The sequence below is a fragment of the Helicoverpa armigera genome, chromosome 8 (genome assembly GCF_030705265.1).
Source record: "Helicoverpa armigera isolate CAAS_96S chromosome 8, ASM3070526v1, whole genome shotgun sequence".
Taxonomy (NCBI): Eukaryota; Metazoa; Arthropoda; class Insecta; order Lepidoptera; family Noctuidae; genus Helicoverpa; species Helicoverpa armigera.
Genome location: NC_087127.1, coordinates 10939796 through 10958725, shown reverse-complemented (window position 1 = coordinate 10958725; position 18930 = coordinate 10939796). Strand labels below are relative to the sequence as shown.

At 35.0% G+C, this 18930-nt stretch overlaps 1 protein-coding gene across 2 annotated transcripts in view; it reads left to right on the top strand.

Moving 5' to 3' along the window:
- Positions 1-18930, top strand: part of LOC110374922 (protein kinase C, brain isozyme) — a 201715-nt gene that overhangs the window by 167355 nt on the left and 15430 nt on the right. For both annotated transcript variants that reach the window (XM_021332853.3, XM_021332851.3), the window contains exons 2-3: positions 16295-16326; positions 16771-16853. In XM_021332853.3, coding sequence (XP_021188528.2) covers positions 16295-16326; positions 16771-16853 — 115 coding nt within the window. The remainder of the gene's footprint in view (positions 1-16294; positions 16327-16770; positions 16854-18930) is intronic.

Here is an 18930-nt window from a genome sequence, read left to right as displayed (position 1 = left end):
CCAAAGCCGCTGATGCCGGCGGCACAGCCCGGCGGCCCATGCCGCCGGCCGTATTTTGTACAATCATGCCGCATGATTGTAGAAAATACGGCCGGCGGGTTGGGCCGCCGGGCTGTGCCGCCGGCATCAGCGGCTTTGGTGTGTAGACACCTTTATAGACAATAAGAAATACGAAAACGTTAAGTTTTATGTTATCTCGAAACGTGAAATGCCTTTTTGTATCATATTAGGCAATGATTTTTTACAAAGAGTGACAATGTGTATGAGTGGTAATTCTGTGTGGTTTGGTAGTAAAGATGACGAGTGGTTGAGCTGTATGTTGAGTGAGGCTTATGTGTGCTCTGATTTTCCTTCCACAGATCATATTAAAGATAACAAGGTGCGAAACAAAGTTCAACAGTTAGTTAGAAGTTACAAACCTCAGCAAGGTAAAGAATCTCCCATACAAATGAAGATTATTGTCAAGGATGATATCCATGTAGCACAACGTCCCCGAAGGATTTCATTGAAAGAACAACAAGAGGTAGAAACACAAGTTAAAGAATGGTTAGATAAAGGCATCGTTCGGGTAAGTCACTCTGAATATGCTACTCCCTTAGTACTTGTTCGGAAAAGGGATAGATCTGTGAGAAAATGTGTTTATCATAGAAAATTGAAGCCAAAGGCCCGAGGTCCCTACAAATTTAGGAAAGTTAAAATGAAAGACCGTTATGATGTAGAAAAGGTATACAATGGAGAAGGAGACGGACCTAACAGAACTTCTACCTCTGTAGACAATATGAAGAAATGGCCGATTATAGGAGAATAAGGGTAATATTCTATTCTATTTCTGATGTAACAAACTTCATTTTATTTTCTAGTGAAAAAGAGATGTATGCCAGTTGATTTTATTTAGTTTAAGTATTGTTTAAAAATAAGTTTAACTGTTTGTCAAAAAAGTTGTTAGTCATGTTTAATACCTAAGATATTTTGTTAAATTCTAAGAAGATCCTTTGTTTAGTTTTAAAAAGATTTTTTGTTAAATTTAAGCCTTACGATGTAAACTCAATGATGTTTATTTGGTGAAGTGTCTGAGGACAGACACTCCGTCAGGATGACCGAATGTGGGATTGAATGTTTCTGAACGATTGAGATGTGTGTAAGATGATGGACGTTTCTAAACGAATGAGTGGGAGTAAGAGGGAATGAATGAATGAGAGTGAGAGATTGGTTGGAAAATTTGTATTTAAAGATGGAAGAGTTAACAGATTGTCGATGTACCTAACGATTTTTAGAAATAAATAGTTTAGATTGAAATTCAACGGTTATTATTGAATTACGCAAGTATTCCACGAACCCTGATCCCCACATACATATTAAACAAATAAAATACTGCCTAAAATAATTATTCAAGTAATTAAGTAATTTTTATTATTGTTTTTAAATAGATTTTTAACCTCGTTTCATTTTTAAACTGAGTTTTCAAATAAATGAACTTTAATAGGTACATCTTTTTAATTTGACACTCATATGTGCGCGCCATTTTGTTTTAGTAATTTCCTCGATGAGGTGGGATGAAAAGTTACGTGTTGCAAGGATTTTTCACCTTGTGCTCTTTTGATTCCCTCGCTATCGCTCAGGATTCTAATTATTGAAACACTCGCTACGCTCGTGTTTCAATTTTAGAAACCTTCGCTTGCTCGGTCATCAAAATTGAGCCCGCGGTTAAAAAGCAACTTTGCACTCTTGTATAACAAATAACTATTATAATGCCATCCAGAAGCTTAAAAAATATCACATGGCTTTGTGCCAAATCTTTAAAAAAAGTCCAATACATCAGTCACATTATGAATACATAACAGATCATAACGATTTTATAAAGCCCTATAAAACATACCAGGTCAATGACCTCTAATTAAAGCATGCTTTTACATACAAACTACAATGCTCAACCTCATTCATGTAGCCGCCACAATTATTGTTATGAAAACACTAATTAGTGTACCACTTTCAACTGCAATTAGCATTATGAAAATATTCATTTCGTAAAACCCTAGTGTTGTGCCAACTGTTATTCTTCTATCGACATAATATAAACATCTTTTGATGAAAAATAAATCGAGCAAAGAGTAAAACGTTTTCGCTTTTGAGTCGGCATTGTGTACACAGTCCCGGTAAATACGTCGTTAGTTTCCCGACGTTTATACTTCAGACGACTTTCGGTTTATTGACTTATAATTATATTTTGAGGCCTGAAGGTACGATCAACAGTTTCTGGAAATATGATGAGAAAAAAACGTTAGAACTAAAATATGGTAATATTTTACGTTCCGTTTTTACCACTGAGATGATAACAAAGACACTCGAGGCTTTAATTCGAATTTCGATGGAGGTACGAAAATAATTTGAATCGAGTAAAAAGAGCTCGTATACTATATCGATGGTACTCACGAGAGGCATTGTCGAGTGGAACTGGCACGCAACATCCCCCGCCGCGTTCCACTTTTGAATCTGGAGAACCGAGAAGGTTTCAACGACTTTTTACGTTTATTTTTTTATTTTACTTTTTACAGAGATTGCGGCCAGCGTTTTGTCGGAGTTATGAATCGTTTCGATTATTATGTTTGCCAGTGTTACGTTGTACGAGATTTTCAAACTCATTTATATTTCGAACAATAGTGAGTTTAAACGTAAAGCCTTTTGTGTTCGTCCGTTCTATAATCCATTTGCCGGAGGAAATATACGCTGCGTAAATAAATAAAGGACTGAGGAAAAGTGCAAAGGGTAATAAATGCGGGGTTTGATGAGCACTTGATTATTTCATGTATTCCCTTTTCTGTGGAACTAATCCGGAACGTAGGCGTGACATTTACACCTCTCTATACTAATACCAATTAAGCTTTGGGGGAATGTTTATAGCGGTCGTTTCGCACTTGACCGTTTCCCGTTAGGGCTGGGTTGCGGTGAGTGCTCTCTGAATCAACAATTTATGAGTGAAGGCATGCGACATGTTGACTTGCAATTGTTGACAGAAAAGAATTATGGCGGCGTTTTCATTGTTGGCAATCTCTGTGTATTTTTGTTTGGAGTATTGTGTAATTTATGTAGGTTGACTATGAATGAACTTGTCATGTAAATTGATAGATAGGTTACCTGTCTAACTTCTACCAACCATTTTACATTATTGCGCAAAATCTAAACTACTAAATCAAAATAATTGAGCGGCACATTGATGATTTCCCCGTCATTCCACGCTAGTACTAAAACAATTGATTATCACTCTTTACAGTACCAATGTCGTTCTTTGACCCCTCTCAAACATAATAATTCAATTTAAAATTACAACATGTATAACATAAATCTGAAAGCGTGGCTCCGTGACCAACAAACGATCGCTGAAACCGAGTAGGCGTTACTAAACTGACAAAAGAAACATATAAATTATATTAACACTGGCCATCAGCCAAGCTGACCACTTCAAATGTTCATAAACGCTTAATTATATTACGCAGTTCGTGTATTACTGGCTGGAAAAACAATGACAAAAAAAAACAAATGAAAAAAGTCCAAATGTGAATTGGACTCGCAAAGGAGTTCTATAGGGTTAGTAGTCCATTCGCACGAATTAAACTGCCACAAAAAGGGCCAGTCGCGGCTTTTTAGAAATGGTATTTTTTGTGTATGCAACTCTCACGAATGTAATTATAAAGTGAGTGAATCGACCCCATAAAAAAATTGTAGTAGGTAAGGTAATTTGCACATACCTATTGGCTAGTCCAAGCTAACCACTTCAAATGTTCATAAACGCTTAATAATATTACGCAGTTCGTGTATTACTGGCTGGAAAAACAATGACGAAAAAAAAAAACAAATGAAAAATACAACTGGCAATATCGAGTTGAGTCGGAGTCCTGCAAGAAGGGTTCAGAACCTACTTTGTTTTATAAGACGCCCCGAAAATCATGTTCGCTGTATGGAAGCCCCCTAAAATTTTATTTTGTTTTCGATTCCTGTATTTTTTGTTATAACAGAAATAATGATACATCACCTGTAAAATTACAGTAATTACAAATGTCTAACTACGACGGGTCATCAGATACAGCCTGGTGACAGTAGGACAGCGAAATTTCAGTAATAGGGTCTCATTTTCGCCTTTGGTTACGGAACCCCAAAAAGAGTTGGTCGCCATTTTGTTTTGTGAAACGTCACACGTGCCAGCGATTTACTCGTTGTTATTGTAGTCTGAATTTCGTGTCGTTAAAATTAATTTAGTAGCAGTCCGTTTGTTTGGTTTCATAATATTTTTCAACGGAATAAAACAGTACCTAACTTAAAAAAATTGGCTATGACTTTATTATGGTGTCAAAACCACAAACTGGTGTGGCTAAAAACTTCTGCGGTTTTTTGTAAGAATGTATGATGTATCTGTAGAAGGTCCGAAACTATGGAAACGCTTTGAAAGATTATATTACTGTTGAAAAGCTATACTATTCTAATAAAGCTAATACCTACTTATTAATCTTCAAAACAGGTGCATTTTAGCAAAATCAAAAGTTTCTCACAAAAATGTGCTAACAGCTTCTTCATGAAAACAAATTACATGATGCATATTTCATTCACGACGAAGAGTGATCCATTGAACATAATTAACTTTACACGCTATAAAATTAGAAAAAAAAACTAGTTTATTGGGCGATAAACTATTAAAATTCACAAACAGATAATTCTGAAATTACAGCGCAAACGGAAGGCGACTCGAGATATGATCACTGAAAATAGACAACTATAAAAATATGAACCAGTTCTTGTGACCGTCACCTATATTCTACTCTAATCATTTGTTTTTTTTTTATCTGCTATAATTTTTTCGCAGTAATTTTGAACTGGCTACCCGCGGTTTCACTTGTATGCATCGAACACTCCCAATTCCCATGTAATTACCATATTATCTAAGCTCAATAATAAAGAGGAAACATTTTTTATTTGTTTGTTAAAGGCTAAGAAAATACTGACCCAGTTTGAAAAGTTCTTTCAATGTTGGAAACCTACACTCTTCTTGAGTAAGAGGCAATTTTTATCCCGGTACGGGCAGTTGTTTCTCCGTGACGCGGGTGAAACCGCGGAAAAGGGCTAGTTAAAAGTAATCTGTCTTCAATCCATGAATTCAGGATACCACCTATCTCTACGCCAAATTACATCCAAATTTTTGCAGTCGTTTATGCATCATAAAATAATGTACATCTACATACAAACTAACTTTCACATTTAGAAGATAATTAGTACGTGGATGTTCGCTCCGCATTTCGCAGCTTATTTAGCACAATTTGTGTACACAAACAAACTAATGCTTGCGTGAAATGGAACGCGTTAGAGGCAAGATTACATTTGCCGCTGTGTATTTACCAACTATGAAATGAAATAGGACACAAATTATTACACGGCTTACACTAGTCAATGAAGTCGCATGTAAAAATCATTAAACTATGTAGAAAAAAAGTCTTGCTCCTGATATCTGTAAGAATATTATAAAGCTGAAGAGTTCGTTTGTTGGACGCGCTAAGTAAAGGATCTTATGGTACGATTTGACAATTCTTTCAGCATCAGATACTTAAAAGCTTATTTCTATCCAGGAACGCGATGTTACGACGAACCTTTTATTTTCTTTAAACGACGTCAAAGATCATCAAATGACCTCTTCCGCTGTGGGTCAGCAGCGGTGAGGGAGTGTCAGACTCTTACTGACTAAAAACCGTCGTGTTCCGTCGTAGGCCTTTTATGTACCTACCAGGGCCGCGGTAACTCTTCCGAACAATCCCACAGCCCGGCCGACAGAACCTCTGGTGGAAGCTAATAAAAATAATTAAATGCATGAAAACTATACTGAGTTCCCTGAAACCGTGCAATATAAATGTGTCTCCTCGAATTCGGGGAAACTCGCACGTGTGTGGTGACACGTCTCGTTGCGTCACGTTAGACGCCTGGACGCATAAGTGATATATTTAATGCTGAAAATGATTCGGTGTGCAATAATAATGTATTATTTTGTGGGCTTGAAGATAAAATATATAAGATGTTTTATTTATTGTTGTATTTTAACCTGTGATATATTTGATTGCTTTTAAATAATTGTTAATGTTATTTTTTTTGCACAGAACTTGGCACCATTGAAACAGCTCTTATGGGTGTTTTAGATCTTCAGGAGCATTTTTTGACTTTATTACGTCTCTTACACTCATATCCAGGAACACCCATTTCCCGCATTTGGATAGAAAGTAGCCTAAATACTTTTTCAGTATTATAATGTAGGTATACAATCGGTTTCGTAGTTTTTGCGTTTAAGCTCAACAGAGAGACAGAGTTACTTTCGTATACTAGTAAGGATTACACGTTTCATGATAAGCAACGTTTTATCAAAATGCAAATCAATATAGAGCAGTTTCCTTTTCCTCGGAAATGATAACACGATAACACAGTCTTTGATCAAAACGTCAAAAACAGCCAAATATCTACCAACTGTAAGAAAAAACAAATTTCTTTTAACTTTTACAAAAAGAAATATTACTGAAAATTATCTTGAAAAATATTTACCTAAGTGAATCTTTAGGATTTAAGAGGTAGACTTTCTTACTTATTGTATAGAAATTTGACAAAGCAGTGTAAGTTACACTCCAGGCTTTTAATGAGGGTTTTGTAAAATGGCGTCCACGAGGTGGCAGCACCGAGTCGTCAGGTCCAGATAACTGTCAAAGTGCTTATCTTTACTATGAATAGTGAACGATTTTAGTGTTTTTTTTATTTTATAATTAAAGCACTGCATTATTGTTTTACTATTGCGGCTGAGTAAATAAAAAAAACTAAATCATATTGTGTTAAAAAAAATTTCAACAAGCTTTTCCTTAGTACGTACCAGTGACTTTTGCACCCTCTCTCTTAGCTCAATTTTTAGTTCGGAATCCTTATTCTGACCGTAGTCCATAATAAAATCAATAACACTTCCAATATAACAGAATTTCAATAAACAATAAGTTCGGCACCTACAATTCCATACTATTTGACAGCTGTTTGGACCAGACGCATACGTGGCGCCACCCGGTGGCAGAAAAAATTTCAAAAACCCTCATTCAGCCAAGCAGTTTATTATAACTAGAATTTTCATCACTTTATGATAAATCTTTCGATTAAAAAAGTGTTCATTGTTAATTCGAATGAGTGAAACAAAACTTCATAAATTCATAGACAATTAAAATTTATTATCTCCCAAAACCCTTTTGATCTTAAACCTCATTATTCAAACCCAGTATTATTGTTGCAAAAATATGATTTACTCTTATTAAGTGCATAATTATCATTATTTATTTGACACATTTGTGTCGCTTCTAGTAGCGTACCTGGCGCTCTTCCAGATAAACTATTAATACGCCATAGATAATAAATTGTATAGAGGTGCACCGGTAACAGTTGTTTACTCTATGCAATAGTCTATGAATAAATTTTGAAAATGTGTTTGTATTTATTACATTTTGATAGGTTATTAGTTGATCTTGTAAATGTTATTTTGTATATTGATTTAATTTATTTAGAACATCTATCATAGTTTTGTATGATTAATATTTAAGCTGTTTCAAACAGTTGAGAATATACACTCGTGAGCCACGAATTTGAGTTACAAAACTAACTCTTTGGAGAAAATTTACTCGATAAATGTTTTTCATAAGAACATATAAGATCCTAATATGATCAAAACTCTGTTGAACAAAAGTACGTTCCTTTTCATATAGCGAACTTCAGACATGCAAACTTATTTGGCGCGGACTGTACCACGTATATCAATACAACACAATGTAATTGGCTTTTAGAGCCGTGTAAATCGAAATAAATAAATAAACACTAAATAAATCACCAAACAAACATACGGTATTTACACCAAACTTATTTATTTCATCCACGCTCACATCGTTTGTCTAATAAAATATATTGCTGGCCGCCATTGTTGCTTACAAACACATGTTTTGATATACGACGGTGACAGTTGGGCTTTTGTATCTCGATTCGATAATAAAATCGTATCTTTTACGCTTATCTGGGGGTAAAAGATACGCGTGTGATTGTTTTGTTATTCAAGGTTTAAGGTTTAGTAGGATTACTTGGCTAAAAGTCGTGGTGGCCTAGTGGGTAAAGAACCAACCTCTCGAGATAGGGTGTGGGTTCGATTCCAGGTCAGACAAGTACCAATGCAACTTTTCTAAGTTTGTATGTACTTTCTAAGTATATATTGGCTGATAAAAAGGTGAAGGAAAACATCTTGAGGAAACCTGGACTATTAAGTCTGAAATCACCAACCCGCATTGAGCAAGCGTGGTGATTAATATTCAATCCTTCTTCGTGTGAGAGGAGGGCTGTGCCCAGCAGTGGTCGATAAAAAGGCTGTAACAGTGAACAACTTGGATATCGTGATAAGACTGTAATTGGCTATGTAAACCATGTCATCGGACTATGAAACTGAAGGAATAGTGAGTGCACCTGTGTCTGGGCAAATGCTTGTGCACTATAATATGTCCTGCGCAGCTGGCAAATCTCCTTACATGAGAACAGCCGCCATAGCCGATAATCGGCTAGGAGGACATCATCATCATCATACCATGTCAGTAATAAGGCTGGAATGGTTTATAGAGTTATTAGGTGCTCAATAAGCGTCCCAAGGGTACCACAAATTCTTTCCCAGGCACTAGGCTATCTGTGTTCAAAATTTTATTTAAATCGGCTCAGTAGTTTTGAAGAGAAAGGTGGCAGACCGACAGAGCTACTTTCATATTTATAATATAAGTTTAGGATATCGTGGATATTCAGGAATCAAGAAGGTTTCTCTTCAAGCTGAAATATCATTGTTATATGGATAGTGGAAATGTATGAATATGTTATTCATGACTTATGATATAGCCATGACAGTGAGATACGTGATAATTAATGGATACGACCCCCAGTGGTCTGGCCTAGCATAGATAATTTAATGTCTAGTAATGTACCCTTCAGTTAAGGGCCCTAGCTCACGAGACAATATTAATATACGCCTTAATGTAACGTCAAATACAATTCAACAATACGTCTCTAACAACAGAAGCAGAAAAAGAAACCCACCCTTCAACGCTTCCTATATGTTTTTGGCAAAAATAAATTGGCAAAAAAAACTCCACAGCAACAATAATTTAATATTCAAATACTCGCATTTACCGTAACAACAACAAAGAATATTCTATTTCACGAACTAATTACAATTCTTTTTCAAATATGGAACACTCGCAATCTTCGGTACAAAACGCCCACATACTTTCCCTCCATTTTTTTATCTTCTATTGTGTTACCAACATAAAAATTCCGAAGGCAGCGCCAATGAGGGGCGGCGGTGGTGCAGGGGTGCCAATTTTACAGACCAATGGCGCGAGAGAACCGATTGGAAAACGCTGATGACTATGTAGTGATTATGCTCCGTGTTCTAATTTTGTGTGCGTCGTACGAAATTTAATTCAAATATTATTTTACTGCACTAAAATTTTATTGAACTTTTTGCTGGCTGGTAATATTACAAAGGCAATTTTTCTTTTGTAACTTTTAAAGCCTTTTATTATGATTCGCGGAATGGATTTCGGGTCTGTTTATATTCAATACGAAGCAATGAATTCTGCGAATCGCAGCTTCCATTTTTATATTACGTTTTTCAACTTTACGATGTATATATTTTTTTTTTTAACAATTTTCAATCAAAAATGTTTACTCAATTTTTGGATGTTTAAAAAGGCGATTTTTTTATCGATAAGTTTGCGGCAAAAAGTCGTATTTAACCCAGGCCTAGCACATTTTATTCGCAATAATGACAAATTGACGTGGGAACGTAGTTATTCAGTTATGGAAGCTCGCGGGCATTCAGATTGATGTGGAAATTACAGGCTCACGTTCCAGAACCTTCGACGATTCGTAGAACTGATTGAGCGGTCAATATGATTTCAAAGATTTTTTATTTTTCGACTTATATATTATGGGTAGTTTTCGTACCTAACAAGTACATAGATTTCCTGATGTCATAAAAGGCGAGCGCTTCGATAAATTCTGAGTAAGTGATATAATTCTATGAATTTCACCTTGAAAAATCCAAATGTATAATTTATTATCGAAACTGTAAAACATTATTAACTATAAGGTCCCAATAATTGAATTTAAATTATGTATCATATCGTCCAAAGTTGATTAGAGAACTCTCCGTACAGAGTAGCCATTACAAAATTCACAGCAGCTAAACAAAACATAATCACAAAAAGCGTCCATTCAAAACTATCGCAGCGGCGCACCATTCACGGTGCGATATTATCGCGGCGCAGTGTTGTCGCTCTGTCGCGTTGTCGCGCCACTCCATCCGGCGTGTGTCGCGACTGCGCGCTCAAAAGACATCATCTTGTTGTTCTGTGCCGATAGGACGCGCAGTCTATGGGGCGCTTTAGTTGTTTAACTAAATTATGCTGTTTTAATTTAGTTGAGACCTCCTTGGAAGGAACGTAAGTACATTTGGAGAACATTGTGAACCAGTTTTCGTCTGCGGCCAAAAATAAGCGATATTTCGTTGAAATAAACGAATTCGACTACATATGTATGGAAGGAATATCTACCAATTCTATGATCGCTAATCACACAATCTATTAGGAATGTGAGCCGAGAGAAGTAGCTATCCACATGATATTTTATTAATTAATGCATCCCACCCTTACATAATAAATTGAAGCATCATCTATCCCCGATCCCAATTAATTTATGATAAACGAAGCATATCTTTTCCATCCGCATCTATCATCCTACTCTATCCCTCCATTTCTCATCCTATCGTCTTACATACAATCCATCTATCGTTTCTTCATCCCTAATTACTTACCTACCCACATTCATCAACCTTTCGTCCCACCTTCATCCTACAGAATTAAATCAAGGTTTTCAATATACAAATTGGTATTTTGGTCAAATTCTGTCTGTGACGAAGTATGAGCCACTTTGGACCATTCAGGGCTGTCGCCAATATGAATATTCATGCCAATCTCGATTATACAGTGACTTATTAATATTTATGATTGAATAAATACTGTGGAATTCACAGATGACTAGCAAATGTGGCTGAGTGCGAATTAATGTTTGAGTGTGTTTTAACTGTTTGTATCTTTGGTTTGAGTGTTATTTGATCAGTTTTGAGGTTTGATTTTTAACCTTGTTGAATGTATCTGCGGCTTAGCCGAATGTCCTTTCTGTCGGCATGTTCGTTGGATTGCTGAACTCCAGGGTAACTATTGACTATTGAGTTATATGAAGACAGACATATGCTTGCCAATTGATCGGACGGGTTGAAGCGTTGTATAGGTCAAAGTGTCATATTACTTTGACACTCTTCAAAAGGTCATTTAAAATAGACATAAATGATTTAATTCGACATTGTATTGTTTCCACCACAATTAGAAGAACTTCGTATTTCTGGTTCATCAATCGTGCATTTTCCGGACGAACTCTTCGCTACCTACTTATGTATAAGTAATATCTCAGAGACATAAGAGCTACTTTCTTGAAAAAGCATTCAATATCATACCACAGCAACCTCACTTTTCTGATTACTCAACATAACAACATAATTTGAACAAGATGCTACCAGCTACTAAATCGTTCTAAAATGGTCTGCACAGACGTTCTGCGATTAGTCGTAGTCTACACCTGCGACTTATTTGACGCAAAGTAAATGGTGCTATTCCCCCGTGGCTAATTGGAGAAAGAAAATTGAATCGAAGTAGAATGAGAATTTAAATGTGATTTTATAATTCGAATTTTAAAGGAATGAAAGTATTTTAAGTAATTTTATATCTTTGTGTACTTATTGTGGATAGCGTATCTATCTACTGTTTTGCGATTGGAAATTGAAAGATATAATTTATATGCAGCTTGAGTCAAAATTCAATCTCTAATCGCAAATGAAATCAACGGATAGATAGGATATAGGAATCCATTAACTCGTTAGAATTCATATACTATTTGTCATTTTTTTACAGAGGGTTGCGTCTTATCGATACCAAATTCCCATCTCTACATACATATCTGAACTTAGAAAGTCCTAATTGATATTCTTAATTCATAGTTCCTTAGTACATTAACTACTGCGTAACACAATAAATTAATAATTCCAATGCCCACTAGGAACTTAGTGCGAACTTCCCAAAAGTTATTCCATGAATAATCCGGAGGGTAGTCCAAACTAAAACAGGGTCTAGGTGAAGGTAGTAAGTACACGCAAACTTTCAACGGATTGCCGTACCTTTATGTTGTTCCAAATTCAAAAATAATTATGACAATGACAGCTATTGGTGACGCCATTTGCAAAAAGGATCTGTCAAAATATGCAATGACATTTACAATTTAGGCCAAAAATACTTGGAAAATATGGCTTGTATCCTGCTATCCATTTATCTAAAGCAAAAACAGAGTTGATATAGATAAAATTCTGGGCATTGGAATACATCGAAACCTAAGAAAGAATAGACAACATTTTTTTCCTGGTGCATGAAGTGCCTAGTTCTTGTAGGGTATAATTTAGGTGGTCACCAAAAATATTTTTAAGAAGCTAAGGCAGAAGAAGCTAAGCTGAGGCACCAAATAAAATAAACAACTCCAAAAAAATTAAATTGACTTTATTAAAAGGGCACTAAAGTATATAATGCTATGATCCAAAAAAAATAAAATAACATCAGAAAAATCGCAAATCTCGCACAAATATTATTTTTGGTTCCCAAAATGGATTAACGGTCACCAAATTCTATCCAACTAAAAAATTAATATTACTACCAAAAAGTTAGTGACGAAAACGAATCGCTGCAAAACCGACTCCACGTAGTCTTGTCTGCCCTACCCCTAGAGTGCAATTCAAAACCGCGTAGGCGCGGAGGGGCGAGGCGGCCTGCGAGCTGAGGCGCAGGTAGTTTTAAGGTTCGCCGCTGCGGCTGAGGCTGGCCGGCGGAGTCGGCCAGCAAGCCGAAGCTGCGGTGGTGAGCGTGAAAACCATCTGCGACGATAAGCTCGCATGGGACCGCCGGAGCCCTGCAGCGCCGGAGCCATGACAGAAGCCATGCTTGCTGCATGTTGCGTGCTTACATTTTAAACGCACTGAGTTACACACAAATTCATATAACAATAAATATGCGACGTACGTTTGGGAACCCTAGTATATTAATTGGTATTTGGGAAATATTCTAGCGATCGTTAGCTTTTTTAGTCTAACAAAAATGATCAAATTAGGAGTCATGGTATTACATAATTGGTAACATCTAAGTAGTGACAATATATAATATTTTAAAGGCGTCCATATATTTTTTTAGTAGTCAATAATACGAAAAAATGGTTTTATCTAATAATATTTTTGGAAACGTTATTTGGTGACCATTTATCCATTTTGGTAACCGTTTAGAATTTTTTTGGTAGTAAAATAGGTACTTTTTAGGGTGGTGTTTAAACATAAGCCGTTCTTGTAATGCAAGATTGCATGTGAAACCACAGGAACCAAGCTAGTATTGCAAGCACAGTGACAGAATATTGTTAAATTGATAGAAACTCACATTTTTCCGAACCACTGCGAGAAATTACATTATCATAATTGTATTTCAGAGTATTACACAGCTGACTGCATTCAAAAGGTACCGTTTTATTTCGCAGTTTGTTCACAAATTAAATAAATATTCGATTGTAGACAAATAAAAGTTTTTTATTGTTAATTAAAATCGTTTTTATTCAAAGTTCTGCTGTTTATTGCGTGCATCAAAAAGGAGATTTAAAATGTAAATATGTTCTTTAAGTCTGCCTCTTAAATAAATATCAGTTTTTTATTAAATCTCTCAAAAAGTGTTATTTATTCCATCTCTTTGTAATACTTGTTTTAATTGTTCAAGTTTTAAATGTCTTTAACACGTTCATCGCGGAAGCCCATTTATGCATCTAGTTAATATGACGCAACGAGATCTATAAGTTCTCGTCGTGATCCATCAGGAATAACGCAACGAGATCCAGCAGATCTCATACGACTCAGTCACTTCAAACCCCAATAGTTTTATGAAATTTGAATAATTTTATATTTTTTTTGTATGTGTAGGTAGGAGATGATAAGACCTTTCAGTAGGTTTTCACCGCCTCAAGTTATGTCGAAAACAATAATGAAAAATTTACAAAATAGAAAAACGAGAACTTTTGGATCTCGTTTTGCACTAGATAGCAAGAAAATGCGAGTACTTTTAGATCTCGTTTTGCAGATATTGCATAGTATCGATAAAAAAATAGTGATGAGAAACAATAAGACCAACAACATTATCGATAAAATTAATCATTTATTATAATACTATAGTGTAAGGCATTAGAAACTAATAAACTGTTCAGTGCAAAAAATGACAAAGTTTTTCATTAACATGGAAGAGACATAGTTTTTTCATACTTCACACAGAAACCTTTTAGCTGTTTTGTCTTTTTATCAGCTTCCTTGCTAGTCATTGTTTTTCGTGCCTTTTCATAGCAACTCACACAACGTCTCTTCTTGGTATTCACTATATATGTGTTCAGTGGTCACTTCCGGATTATAGCGTAATTGATATGCACACATCGAAAGTTGACACGACACTAATTATTTTCTTGTGAGGATTCGCACGAGATCGCTACGAGATCCTTTAGTTCTCGTTCCGCGCTAGATGCAAAATTTTACTATTTGGTCGCAACGAGACCTATAAGATCTCGTACGTTTTTATTCATAAAAATACTACATCCAATGTACCTAATGTGAACAAAAATATTTGTCTCACTCTATCAGTAAAGAAACATACAGAAACATCATTTGCCGAAATGAGATGGACATAGGATTTCACTTGCGCGATACTAAAACGTCACAAACGAGAACTAAAAGGTCTCGTTCCGCGTTGAACGTGTTAATACAAGCAAAATAATTTCCATTTCTTCTTTCCATTTCCGTTTTCTTCTGTTAATTTATTTCTGCATTTTATATACGCAATTATGAGTCTTCTTTATCAAAACAATTATTTTTTTAAAGAGTGCCTACATAGTTGTATTATGTCATATGATATTTCTAAGTTCTAAACGAATTTAATTATAAGCATTCGCTCGTTTAAAAAAATGAGCATTTTTTAGTGTTCAACGCAGCTTAGGCTATATCGAAAGTAATTCCAAATTCAAAACGAATTCTATAACCTATTTTTACTATCATCGCCAACTGGCCAGTTCATTCGTTGGATGTTTTCAATAAATACTTACCGACACACGAGTACAGTCGCGTGCTGCGCTAATTGAAGTAATAGCCGTCTGAGCGGATGAACGATTCAATTTCAACGCATCCGATTCACTGAGGTACAGTCGCGCGGAAAAGTGTTTGGTGTAGGATGAAAGGGCAAAATTATATTAGTTATTTTACATTTTTACTGTCAAATGTTTTTCAATCTGTTATGCGTTTCAAGGGATATGGTATTTGTGCTCGGAATTTAGTTGCGAGAACTCTAGATGTCAATTGTTTGTAGTTTCGTATAAGTACGGCAACAGAAAATCCGCTTGTTTGGCTGTTCTTTAATGGTGTATTAATTCAATAAATCGATGTAAATGTAAAAGATGTGTCAATAGTATACTTTTACGGAATACTAGATTCTAAAGGAACATCCATTATTGCAAATGCAAACATAAATAGGCTTAGCTGCGTATATGAGAGTACAAGGCATTCCTTATGCCATTGCGACGGCGACAATCCAATGGAGTCTGGCATCCTAGTGATTCAATATTTCAATGTACTATCTATAAGAGTGTCTACAAAGCTCTGCCTTTCTGTGAGAGGTCTATTTGCAGAGTATCTGTAGACATTGTTTCATTATTTATTATATTCATTATCAGAGTTTGATAGTTGGTTTTAACGTGCTATTCTCAGCAATTACGAAACCTATCTGAAAATTGTTTTTTTTTATGTCTTTGAAAGCCCATTTTGTTGAGAGAAACTACAGACTTTTTATGTGGATGTATTTTTTTACTTGCGTTAATTTCTGTTAAAATATAAATTTCTTACATATACAATACATACATACGTGAATTATTATCACATATTCCATCTCTTAATCACATTTGAACAGACCTCATCAGTAAAACCTTCATCTGGACAAATCGACGAGCAACCAAAAAGTTTCAATTACAACCGCCTGGTACCCCATAATAATTAATTTTGACAAAACCTTCGAGTTCTCAATATTAATTTGAATTTCTCTTGTTTCAGGGGCTTCGGGAAACAAGGATACCAGTGTCAGGGTGAGATATGCGATCATATTAATTAGTTTATATTCATTTTAATCTGTTCTTGAAGTTATATAATAGGTATATAACGGAATAGGTATTTTAATTAAAATAATCTTCAAAAGTGCATTATTTTATGCATGGAACTACTGCCTATGTGATCTCAAAAACCAGTTACTACAATACTTACATAAAAATATCCTTTAAGAGTCTTGCTTTGAAATGGTTACTATCCAAGAGCCAACCTTTGCAAGTATAGTTTCTTCCCCACTGTGCTATATGAACAATTTCAACAACTACAAAAAAAATCTTTACGTAGTAGATATTGATAACAAAGACATTTCAATAAAATATCAACCTCTGCCTACAATCCACGAATAATATCAAAGCTGTAGTCCTTCCCAGCATAGTCAGAGAGCTCAAAACTAAACCTTTGTGGTCATTTCTTTATGTTTTCAGTGTGCAGCTTCGTAGTCCACAAAAGATGTCACGAGTATGTCACGTTCACGTGCCCCGGCGCAGACAAGGGGGCGGATTCCGACGTAAGTATTGATCGCCAATTGAAAATGTACCTTATGTATTAAGGCATAGTGTTCAAAACGCATTAAATGTAAAGTGACTTGAGAATTTCGATGGAAAATGCACCTTTTGTTAATGAAATTAAGGTCCGAATTTGGTGTAAATGTCAATGCGAAGGGTCTATAATATATTTGATGTGATAAATGACTCAGAGTAATACCTATTTAACCTTGCCACGTTTCATAATGAAATGAAAAAATCAGAGCACCTACACAATCTTCAAATCCCTTTTTTGAAAAATATTTTAAAGGTCATTTATAAAAATGTTTCATTTCAGTACAAATACAGAAAACATAACATCACCATTTTCTATAGATATAGAGAAAAACTACTCTTACAAAAGTAATTATTCCATATGTCAGTTTGCGTGTTTCGTATTTCAAGTGATGGAGGCACGGCTATCAACAAATACAGTCATGCACTCAAATGTAACGAGTTTTATATAAAATGCACTTGCTTTCAATAAATAGGGAACAACGGAATAGAAGACCATTGATAGAATTGTACCTATTGTGCTAAGAGCAATGTGACTTTGTGTCTTTTAGTAGAAGTAGAATAAAAAAGAAGAATACGATAAAAGGGTTGGTATTGAAAATACTGAAGAATACTTCTTATTGTTTTTCAGATATTTGAAATTGCAATAAAATGTAAGATGGAAAAGTAATATAGCGAATATTAGCGATTTTTTATTGCATACTCAGTCTATGAAAATATGGGACTATTTATGTAGGTGTACCTCGCACATAGTCTCACAAAGTATGTCGTATTTGGAACAAGACACAAATATAAAAGAAAATTATTACTTAACAAAATATGTATAACACCCTACCCTTCCTCATTTAAAAAAAAATAACAAGAACCGTTGTGTATTAACTTTTGAATTTCAGATTTTCTATTATATATTTGCCTTCAAAAAAAATATCAGCAGTCTATGGTCTATTTCACATTACACGCTGTTGAACATTATACACATAAACATTTATGATAAGGGTTTATAGCAATACCCCAGCTCTGGGACTACGTGCCAGAATATTGATATTAAAAAGCATTTCATAATACACTTTGTTCCTCAAATTTACTTCCACTCTTCGTTAATTAAAAACGTCTGGAAACTTCTGTTGGAAACAGCTGCAGAGTGCAGAATAAAAGGCAGTATTCATTTGTTTAAAAAAGTAAAATGGTGACAATATATACAGCCATTTAAAACTATGAAAACCGTATTTACTTTTGGTCTATTATCCTTTCAAACTACAATGTTTTCGAATATCTAGCTTATAGTTTCATAACAAGCTTAATAGTCTATCATGCCCAAAATATTAAAAGGAAAATTAACTCTACAACGAAATTTCCCTAAAACATAATAGAAAATCAGGTCATGAACGTTAAAATATCGTGTCTCAAGTACAAAATTGTTTAATAACGGTTGATCACTTCAAATAACACGTTATTAGCAGGCGGCCATGTTGGATTAATTGGCGGGAACGAGACACCGCCATTTTGTTGCGTTTCAAATAGTTGACAATTGTCACAATTTGTTGACTCGAGTCTGTTATTAAATGGGGGTAATTATTGTATCTAACACGCCGTGGGACTATTTTAAAATACTGCGTAAATGTAAAATTACATGTTTTCGAACCAAGTGTCCATATTGAGATGAAAAATATATCTTGTTTTTCCCCTTTTTTATTAAAAACTAATGACAAGAAACCTTTTTTAGTTTTCTTTATAAATTATAATAAAATTCGGTGGGGCACTATTCTAACAGTCTCCGGATTGCTACTAAATAGTATTAGATGGAAAAACTATACCACTGATCAACTTGGTACATAGACAATCCACACGTTATGCCAATAAAACCTACTCTTTCTACGTTTCCATTCAAAGAAGAACTACATTAAGATAAAATGGGTTAATTAACTTTGAAAAGATAACATTTTTATGAGTTTTCTCAGTACTCCAAAGGCATTGTTTGTCTGACAAGTATAAAGTACCTAATTAAAATTTGTTACGAGACTCTTTCGTTGGAAAACTAAGAGCATC